At 34.9% G+C, this 10,747-nt stretch overlaps 2 protein-coding genes across 2 annotated transcripts; both read left to right on the top strand.

Annotated features, from left to right (window-relative positions):
• The first annotated feature begins 2,522 nt into the window (after positions 1–2,522).
• Positions 2,523–7,379, top strand: LOC145608678 (receptor-like protein EIX1). The gene is made up of 3 exons (XM_081664283.1): positions 2,523–6,875; positions 6,962–7,033; positions 7,124–7,379. Exon 1 carries the CDS (start codon positions 3,920–3,922, stop codon positions 5,672–5,674), a length of 1,755 nt encoding a protein of 584 aa, XP_081520409.1. The 5' UTR covers positions 2,523–3,919; the 3' UTR covers positions 5,675–6,875; positions 6,962–7,033; positions 7,124–7,379.
• A 1,594-nt stretch (positions 7,380–8,973) lies between these two features.
• On the top strand, positions 8,974–10,030 carry LOC145607682 (eukaryotic translation initiation factor 3 subunit E-like). The gene is made up of 3 exons (XM_081663275.1): positions 8,974–9,091; positions 9,458–9,595; positions 9,692–10,030. The coding sequence occupies exons 1-3, from the start codon at positions 9,087–9,089 to the stop codon at positions 9,825–9,827; spliced, it is 279 nt and encodes a 92-aa protein (XP_081519401.1). The 5' UTR covers positions 8,974–9,086; the 3' UTR covers positions 9,828–10,030.
• Positions 10,031–10,747: the final 717 nt, after the last annotated feature.

Consider the following 10,747-nt stretch of genomic DNA (forward strand, 5'->3'; position numbering starts at 1 on the left):
AACGGTGCCGAGTACTTGAAAAAATTTCTCGTATTGCTGCAGCAATTGAAGGGGCTTGATCAGTCATTAAGGTTATGGGGTGTCGACATTCTCCCATAGATCTCATAAAAGCCTCAAACAACCATACAAAACTGCTGGTCTTTTCATCAAGAACAAAACCCATTCCAAACATCACATTATTACAATGATGATTCATACCAACAAAAGGGGCACAAATCATGCCATATTTGTTGGTTCTATAGGTAGTATCGAAAACCATCAAATCACCAAAAGCTTCATAATCCCTTCGCATTCTTCCATCCCTCCAAAATACACTACAAAGCGCATGATTTCCATCAACCTCAAACTCATAATAAAAGTCACTCTCTTTGGCTTGTCTTGCAGCAAATGACTTGATCAAAGCATTACAATCACCACCTTCTAATCTGCCAGCTTTTTCAGTAGCTAAAGCATTGTAAACATCAGTAACAGTGTAGCATAGATTAGGAGATCCACCAACTTCTTTCCTCAAAGCACGAAGAGAATCCGTAACCCTAACACCACTAGCCTTCATAGTACTTATGAACTTCAAATGCTCACCTTGCATTTTCCTTTGAGACCTAAGGAGATGTCTTTTCTCAACAGGTATCATAGCATGATTGTGATCCATATTGTGTTTAACAGCAGTCCAAACACCTTTCTCATCAATAACAAAATCAATATAGGCTTCACAACAAGTACGATAATCCAACTTAGAATACTTCTTAGGCACCTTAGAAGAAGTATCCTTCAAACCAGCATTTGAACACACATAATTTCTGCCTCTCCAAACACTAGAATTACCAACATATCGAACTTTCCCTTTCCTAATACTAAATCCATGCTGAAATGCATAATCATTGTACATTTCATATGCCTCCGCATCACTTTTGACTTGTTTCCACTGCAATTCAGACTTTTCACTTTCCTTATAAACAACTTCATACTTATAAACTGCAATAAACAAACAAAATGCATAACCAACATTATTATAGTTCAAATATAAAAGAACATAGTTCAAATAACAGAATTAGATTGCTAAATAAAAGAATAGCATGTTCATAATTACTTGTACAATTCTATATTAAAAAATATAGAGAATCAAAGGTTCAATAAAATGAAATAAAGGTTCAAAAATAACATGACAGTGTTCATAATATAGTTAAACTACGAAAAAAACGACTAATACAAATTATAAACAAATAATATTCATAAAATTCATCAAAATATGATAAAATTAATCACAAATTAATAAATTCCAGAAGATAATTTAATTAGTCGATCAATTATGCAATGTACAAAAGCACATTAAAATTCATAAATCAGCAATCAAATTCAAAACACTTTGAACAACACATACGTATATCTAACAAATTCTGGACATAAATTGTTCAGCAAGAAATTAAAAGAGGCGAAAGTTCAAAATCAAGAATTAATGAATAAATTAATCAACAAATGATCAAAATCATCACAAATTACTAAAATACTATTGCAGAATCATATTAATCACAATCTAATAAAAAATTACAGAAGATTAAAAATAATCTCATCTCCATTATAAGTAACTTTAAAAAACCTAATTATACAATGAATTGTTCAAAAATCATATTGAAAAAACCTAATTAACAAAAATAATCGAATTCAGAAATCTTACCTCCACTCTCAAGAATTTCAGGAACAGAAATCAAATCCATGGCAAAAACAAGATTGAAGAACAGAGCAATCAACAATGCTGAGAAAAGCACTGAATAAATCGAATCGAGAAAGTAATATGAGAGAAAAAATTGATGAGAGAAAACTAGAGGAGAGAGAAAATCAACGAAAGAATATTTTCGAATGATATTTGAAAAGGAAAAATGGAGAAATAAGGAAGGAATTGAAAAGAACGCTCGAAAGACGTTGCAATATAAGGAAAGAACAGCTAGGTAAGCAGAAGCTACGTGGCAGAAGCTAATTGGTGGTGCACGTAGTTCTGTGTGCACAAGGGTGCATGTTATAATTTGCCAGTTGTGAGTTCAATAATGCCTAGCAAATTGGCTTAGCGCAAAGAATGGTGATTAGCTCTTTTGCGTTTTGAGTGCCTAAATCAAAGCCCAGTGAAAAAGTGCAGCCCACAAGCCCAATAATATCAATAATATGAATGAATAATTTAAACGTCGACTTCCACCACCGGACCCTCCCTGCGACCTTACCCTTCCACCGCGCAACAATGGCGGAATACGACTTAACACCTCGAATGTCATCTCGTGTTTCCAATTTCCATTGCTGGAGTTTCATCAAGAACGCGAAGTGTACTCTGATGCTCAACTCTTCAACAACAAAAACTAACATCAAAAGGTAATTTTCTCTTTCCTAGGGTTTTTGTTTTGATTAAATTGTTAGTTTCTGTGACCTAGGGTTTTGCTTTTGTTTGATTTCAGTGTAGAGATGATGGAAACTGGAAAGGAGAGTTGTGTTTTGTTTGATTTCAGTATAATCTTCATATGCTTGATGATCGTCATCAGGTTTGCAATTTTTTGTTTTGAATGATTTCTTTATCATTCAATTATTGTCGTCTATTGTTATATTTTGTTTAATTTCATTGAATTGAATAGTGCTTCTAGTTGCTTTGGTAGTTTAAAGTCAGTAAGTCATGAATCAAAACAAACGGTTAGATGACAATGTTGTCATGAACCAAATCAAACGGTAAGATGACTTTGAAAAGTAAGTAGTCACACACACCATAGGTCACTTTGGGTCACTTTGAAAAGTTAATTGCTTTGACTATAATGTTCAATACACACACAACTCTACCCCAATGTAAAGTCTTGACTAAATTAGCACTGTCCGTGGGCCATAATTAGGAAATTTCAGTAGCTTGATCCTCGATAGATGAATACCAAAGGGTCAAAGTCAAATTTGTTTTAAAACAAGTTAGTTCACATTTATAAATTATTCTTAACACTAGATTAATTTACTACTACGTATAACTCTTGTTGCAGTATATCTACATAGAACCATAACTCCATAATTTCTCATCGCCAGGACGGCATGATGCACAATACTGCCTCATCCATATTACGGAGTAACAGTTATTGGTTAAGTGTATAATGTACTGTACATCTGTTTTATTAAATGCAAAACTTGTTAAATTAGCCTTCTTTTAAGTGCAACTCTTCTAATTTAAATTGGGTTCTCCACACTTTTTAATAATTCTCTCCTCTAATTCAATGCATGGTTCTCAATGGACCTAGTTATTGGGCAAGTCACGTCAGGTTTGATGTAGGACGGGTAAAAAAGGGTCACATTTTGTAGAGCAATAGCAGGCTGTAAGTTAATAGTGGGTCGATAATGAACGGGCTAACATACTATCAACTAAATAAAATACTAAACAAGGCGATTATCAAGTATAAATGAATACAAATATATTTATGTAATCTTTTTTACATGATCTATATATTTTGGCCTTATATTAACTCTATCCAATAATCAAAGTCTATGTCCATTAAAACCACATTTACATATGAAGTGTGATTTTGTATAATTTTCAACTCAAAGTATACATTACATTTCGTGCCTTGTAATGAACCATTAATTAAGTTTTGACACTAATATTTGGGCCATTAAGGACAAGAAAAAAATCTTCTGGATGTTTGTACCATGCATGAATATTTCCTTAGAAAATGGGAGAAACACTTTTTTGCTGTGTATTTTTAGACTTTTCAAGATTCATTAAATGTTTACTTTGAGCGTGACACAATCAGCTCACATTCAAGGGATGATATACGAACTCTACTCGATAAAAAAAAAGATCTCATGTAATATAATATTCACACATACAATTCAACTACTTTATGTTTTTCATCCGTTAATCCCCTTCCTTTTCTTTTAAAATTATCAAAAACAAAAGTGCAATTCAACAATGAAAACGCCCCAATATTTTATTATAATACACATGATCATACTTTGTTGGCTTGTGTTGCTATGCTACTCCAGTCATGTTGTCGAGACTGGCTATGGAGAGCATAGTAGCATCAAGTGTATCGACCGCGAGAGAAAAGCTTTGCTTCGATTCAAGGAAGGAATATTATCTGATAATTGTGGGCTTCTCTCTTCATGGGGAGACATAGAAGATTGCTGCCAATGGGGTGGCATTCGCTGCAGCAATCGTACCGGCCATGTCATCATGCTTCATCTTCAAGGTTGGATGGATGATGCCAATGAGTACATGGGTTGTCTGGAAGGTAAGTTGGACCGTTCCCTGTTTGAGCTAACTCATTTGAAATATTTGGACGTTAGTAATAATGGTTTCTTCCATTCTATACCAAATTCCATAGATTCCCTCACAGAGTTAGAGTACCTCAATTTATCTAACGGTGGCTTTTTTGGTGAAATTCCTCCCCAACTCGGAAACCTTTCCAAATTAGCATCTCTTGATCTCAGTTTTAATTCTGGTCCTCTTAGTTTTGGTGGGATTTCTGTTAACAGCCTCACTGCTAAAAGCTTGCGGTGGTTGTCTGGTCTAACATTTTTGAGAGAACTCCACCTTAGATTAAGTGATCTTAGTGAAGCCACCGATTGGGTCCAAACCATCAACAATCTTCCTTCCCTTAAAAAACTTTACTTGGATTCTTGTCTGCTACCTGCTACATTTTCATCATCATCACTTTCATACATCAATTCCTCATCCTCTCTTCGTGTCATTAGCCTTTCTGATAATAATTTCAATGACACTTCGATATTCATGTGGTTGTTAAATTTGAGTAGAAATGGTAACCAACTTGAATATCTTGACCTTTCTATTAACTTCTTTTCAGGGCCTATTCCAAGTTCATTTGGGAAGTACATGCACTCCCTTTCACATTTTTACCTCTCTGGTAATCAATTTGAAGGTTCCATTCCTATTACTTTTTCAAACTTGAGGGCCTTGAGAATACTCTCATTCAATGACAATAAACTTAATGGCCCCCTTTTAAATGCCTTCCAAGCTCTATCATGTGGGTGTGCGAACAAGTCACGCCTGGAGCATCTGGATTTGAGTGTTAATCAGTTTTGGGGCTCTATTCCAAACATGATTACTACTTTTTCATCAATCAAAGAATTACATCTTTTTGATAATCATCTGAATGGAACAATCAGTCAAGGTATTGGACAACTTTCTATGCTTGAGATTTTGGATGTTTCACATAATTCCTTAAAAGCTACTCTCAACCACAACCACTTCTTAAATCTCTCACAGTTGCGAATATTAGACTTGTCAAACAACTCGGCACTAGTACTTGACATCAATCAAAATTGGAGTCCCTACTTACATTTGAACCTTATAGGTTTGAGATCTTGCAAGTTGGGCCCTTCCTTCCCAAAATGGCTTCTAACTCAGACTAATTTATCTTACCTTGATATATCCAATGCTCAAATTTCTGGTGAACTTCCTCCTGCCTTTTGGACAAAATCGTTCTTGTTCAATCTAACTTATTTAAACATTTCTCACAATATGATTCATGGGGTGCTCCCTAATTTGTCAACATCCTTTGACAACCTCAAAGTTATTGACTTGAGCTCAAACTACTTTGAGGGATCAATCCCATCTTTTGTTGGAGATAAAAATGTTGAGTCAGTACGCCTGAACGATAACATGTTTTCGGATGCCACTCAACTATATTGTGTCCAAGAATAGCTATTTCGAAGCTAGAAGAGCTTGACCTATCAAACAACTTGTTATCTGGAAAACTTCCAAATTGTATGATGAAAATGGATCAGCTCGCATATTTGCACTTGGAAAACAATGAATTCACTGGAAATATACCAACATCCATTGGTGCCCTAACACAACTCGTATATTTGCACTTGCAAAATAATAGCTTTTCAGGAGTGCTTCCAATGTCAATGCTCAACTGTACGGAATTATTGTTTCTAGATGTTGGGTATAATACTTTAACTGGCTACATACCACCAAGCATCGGAAATGTTTTAGCAAATCTCGCTTTTCTTAACTTACGTGGAAACAAGTTTTTTGGAAAATTGCCTTTGAGCCTTTGTCAATTATCCAATCTTCACATGTTGGATGTTGCCATGAACCACATATCTGGCACTATTCCAAATTGCATATATAATTTCACAGCCATGATGAACGTGTCACAAGAATTACAATTTGATGATACTGGTGTTATTTTAGTCGGTGAAGACTTTGTTGACTTGTCTAGAGAAGCTGCAACAATTCAGTGGAAAAGAGGTGGACATAAATTTAAAGAGACTACATTAAAACTAGTAAATTATATTGATTTATCAAGTAATGAGCTAGAAGGAGAAATCCCAGATGGAATCTCAAATCTTACTAAGTTACTGTCACTGGATTTATCAAGAAACAAGTTGACCGGAAGCATCCCATCAAATATTGGGCAGCTTTCGTCACTAGAACTTCTGGATTTATCAAACAATCACCTGTCTGGAGTTATACCCATAAGCCTTGCCGATGTTAGTCCTCTGGCAATCCTGGACTTGTCAAACAACAACTTGTCAGGGAGAATTCCACTCGGAACTCAGCTACGAGGTTTTGATCCTTCATCGTACATGGGAAACCCATTACTTTGCGGGGCACCACTTCAAGGTTGTGCAGGAGATGAACCACCACCCGCCATGACAATAAATAATGGAATTGAATTCACTCATCAAGAGGAGCATGGACATGATAATTTTTTTCTAGGCCTGTGCATCAGCGCGGTGCTCGGATTTATTGTTGGATTTTGGGGAGTTTGCGGGACTTTAGTGCTGAAAAGAAGATGGAGACATGCTTTTTTCAGCTTCTTTGGTGACATCAAAGACAAGATTTATGTCATTGTGGTTGTGAACGTAGCCAGAATTTGGAGGAAAGATTGAAGGTAATTCTTGATTTTATTATTGTTTCTATATTACATTATAAAAACCAAGATTATTCAATTTTTGCTTTCTTATTTTTCTTGTGCAGGTGGGTGCCTAGGTGGTGACTTCTTTTTCTGGTGCATTCTCCAACTTGCGTTTTCATCCTATTTATTATAAGGTAATGTCATCTATTAGTAAACCTTTCCCTGACTAATTATATTTATGTTTTACAGCTTAATCATTTTTCTTCTCTTGTCTGATTTGGCAGTTTGATATGCATATGTCGAGCTTCAGAGCAGTGGCTTGAACAAGAGAGGATCGTTGTTTATGTTTTTTTTTTTTACTAAATCAATAATTATATGTTGTGTGTAAGTAAAATGTGCAATTGCTGCACTCATTAAAGGGCTACTATCTTGTAATAAACAGTACTTATATCTCTGTTTTTCCAGTGGTTTAGCCATTTAAGGTTTACTTTTCAGCTTATAATAATTAAAAAACATGAATATAAATTGACAGGTCGACAATATCTCATTGCTCTCTGACACCACAAATTCCCCATTGTCAGAAGTTAATTGTAGTCCCATTCTTTCAATCTTCCTTACTCCACAGCTCCGATCTATGTACTGTGGAGTGAGGACGTTAATGTGATCTGGAGGTGCTCTGAGAGTAACATATGTTCCCTTAGATACACTCACTGAATTAGAGTAGTTCAATCCATCAAACCAGTTTTCTACTGCTTATTTCACCAGTTTCTTGCATACATATAATTGCAATTGTATCAGAATGACTGAACAAAATGTAAATCTTTAATTTACACAAGTACAATCTAAAAAATCATATTTCGTACCTGTATTCACCTATCCAGTAATAACTAAATCAAACTATTTTTAAACAATCTTTTTCTTTACATATCGTCAGTAATCAATCAATATCTAATTTATATTACTTCCTTTTGTTTTCCCTCCCATGCCAATAACTCCCTCTACTCTTGCATTATAAATAATGGCAACAATTACCGCGGTCAGTCTTATTGATTCAATTATCGCGGGTGTTTAGCTGTTAATGAAGGATGTGAATCATCAGTTCGACAGAAGCACAATTACCGCGGTCAGTCTTATCGATTCAAAGCAGGTGATTTAACTAACTCAATATGTACAATGCTGGAAGCTCTAAATTTGTTGCAAATTACTTGGCTAAAGAGTAATGAGTTAGCTAAGATACTCCAAAAAATAGTGTCCTTTAATTTTTGAGTATCTTAACAAAAGCCAGATAAAATAGTGCAGCCCACAAGCCCAATTATCATTGGTCTTTAACAGGCCCAATACCTAATAATATTAATAATCAATGAATAAAATTTAATACTTTACAATAAAATCTCGTGTTTCCAATTTCCATTGCTGGAGTTTCTTCAAGAACGCGAAGTGTACTCTGATGCTCAACTCTTCAACAACAAAACCAACATCAAGGTAATTTTCTCTGTCCTAGGGTTTTTGTTTTGATTAAAATTGCTTGTTTCTGTGACCTAGGGTTTTGCTTTTGTTTGATTTGGGTGTAGAGATGGTGGAAAGGAGAGTTGAGGTTGTTGCCACCAGATTGAATTCCTTGGAGGAAAGTTCAGGAATTGCGTCCTGATAAACAGTATAATCTTCATATGCTTAATGATCGTTATCAGGTTTGTAAATTTTTGTTTTAATGATTTTTAAATCATTTAATTATTGTTATATTTTGTTTAATTTGATTAATTTCAATGGTGATTCTAGTTGCATTGGTAGTTTTATTATGTGATTCATTCTGTTCAAATGCTTCTCTTCTTTTAGAATAATGAATTTTGCATGTTTATTAATGCTTTTAGCGCTTATTATAATTTTTGTTGTAATCTTAGATTTCTTTCATGAGCACAGTAATGGAGTACTAGTCTGAACTTGAGATTTTGTGTTCATGTCCATGTTCACCATAGCTTGATGTAGTAGTTACATTGTTTCAATTTCTGATATACAAGCATTATTTGACTTAACCTGTTTTGGAACTACTCACTGCTCTTATTTAGTTATTTATTTATGTAATGTTTTCACGTCTCAGTTTCTGCTCATTTTGATTTTCAGGCCATACTAGATGATCCGTGGCCTGGAAAACGAGTTGAGGAAGGCAATTACACTACTATTCCACTAAAGGATGAGTTTCTTGAAAATGCCCGTGTTTTTATCTATTGCAAGAGACATTAGCGCATTGACATGGGGTATGTTTATGTTATATGACCTTGTGTACTTTGTTTCGATGAATAAAGATGATCTTATGGCAATAACTGTTTGATTTGGACCCTGTAGTCTATTTTAGTTAACCAACTATGATGTCTCTCACTTGCTTGTCTCCCCTGTAAATCTTCCTTTGCAACTGGTGTAGATTTTGGTATTCTTGGTGAACTTGCAGTCATATATTGCTGTAATACATGGTGAACTAGTGTGATCAAGTAATAATTTGGAGTTCTTGCTGATGAGTTTTGATCAGTTATTCCTTTTTGCTTGTGTGTGATCTGAAGTATATGGACTACAATTGATCTTGTAAAATTTAAACTCTATTTTCTGAGTAAATTTGTATTTTCCAGGGTCCCTGCTCAGAAATTGAACCTGAGTAACGAGGAATCAGAGAGGTGGATTATGACGCTCATATGCACTTCTAAGCTCGATGCCAAGATCGACCCTAAGTTAGGCACTGTAGTGATGGACCCCAATTACCCTAACGTGTAAGAAATACTTCTCCTTGTTGATTCTGAGCTTTGCCTCTTATTTCCCTTTCCTTTTGTGTTGCAATTTACCTGGTTCTTTGCTTATCCTTCCAGGTATGAGCAGCTCATTGATCACACTAAAGCATTGTCGAGGCGAACATACAAATTAGTGGGCAACAACTTGAGCAAGGTTAGGCACAACCAGCTAGGTAGTTTTCAACAGGGGAGCTGCTGTGGTTGTGATCCTTGATTTTTTTCAGGTCAAAAGTTTATTTAGGTCTCATAAGTTTGTGCATTGATTCTCTGTATTAGCAACACCTGCTTAAACTTGGAGAATCCAAAATTTTTGCAGGAAAGGTTGGGCTGATTTTGTTAAGTTTGATCTCTTTTGGTCAATGTAAAATGTTTACTGCAATTTGTTGTCTGATACAAATAGTTCACAATTGTGAATACCTTGACTAACAATAGATATAGGGTATAAAGAAGGAAAGACACCAAACACTATAGCCCGATGTTAACATATGTACCATGTTTCTTTTATTATTTTTTTTTTGAAAGAACTGTGTTTCTTTATTGATTATACAGTATTAATTGTATGCCATTGTTTCAAGGGGGTGTTTAACATGCATACTAATCTGGCTAATTGGTCTTTTAACTGTGGATGTACTGCACGTAATTGAATAATACTGTCCATGTTATGACTTATACTGCAATGCATTAGTTGTTTGTTGGCTAAATTATGCATTGAGTACGTAACAACCAAAAAAAAAAAGATCCCCTTTTAAGATCATTATATAGTACTCCGTAGTAATTTATGCTTGATTTATAATTTGTACTTCGTATTTATTAATCAAGCAAGTATGGGGGAGGTGGTGAAGAATTCACCTCAAAATCATAAGTTAAAAATTCACCATTTGCCTTATATAATCGCGTTTAGTGTTGCCAACATATTGAAAAGGATTGATTATTATTTATTAATCTTAATATATAGGAATTACTCATTTGAACACCGTGCATAAGTCAAAGTGATGTATTTAAATTGTCGATAATTTGTTTGTTCACTCACTCATCAATCCTCTACCTTCTTCTCTCAAATTCCAGCAATGGCTTCGTCAATCAACCACATGATTTTTTATCTCCTCACCATTATCGCTGCGTCCGTCACCCACA

This window comes from Chenopodium album, chromosome 23 (assembly GCF_948465745.1).
Source record: "Chenopodium album chromosome 23, dcCheAlbu1.1, whole genome shotgun sequence".
Classification (NCBI taxonomy): Eukaryota; Viridiplantae; Streptophyta; class Magnoliopsida; order Caryophyllales; family Amaranthaceae; genus Chenopodium; species Chenopodium album.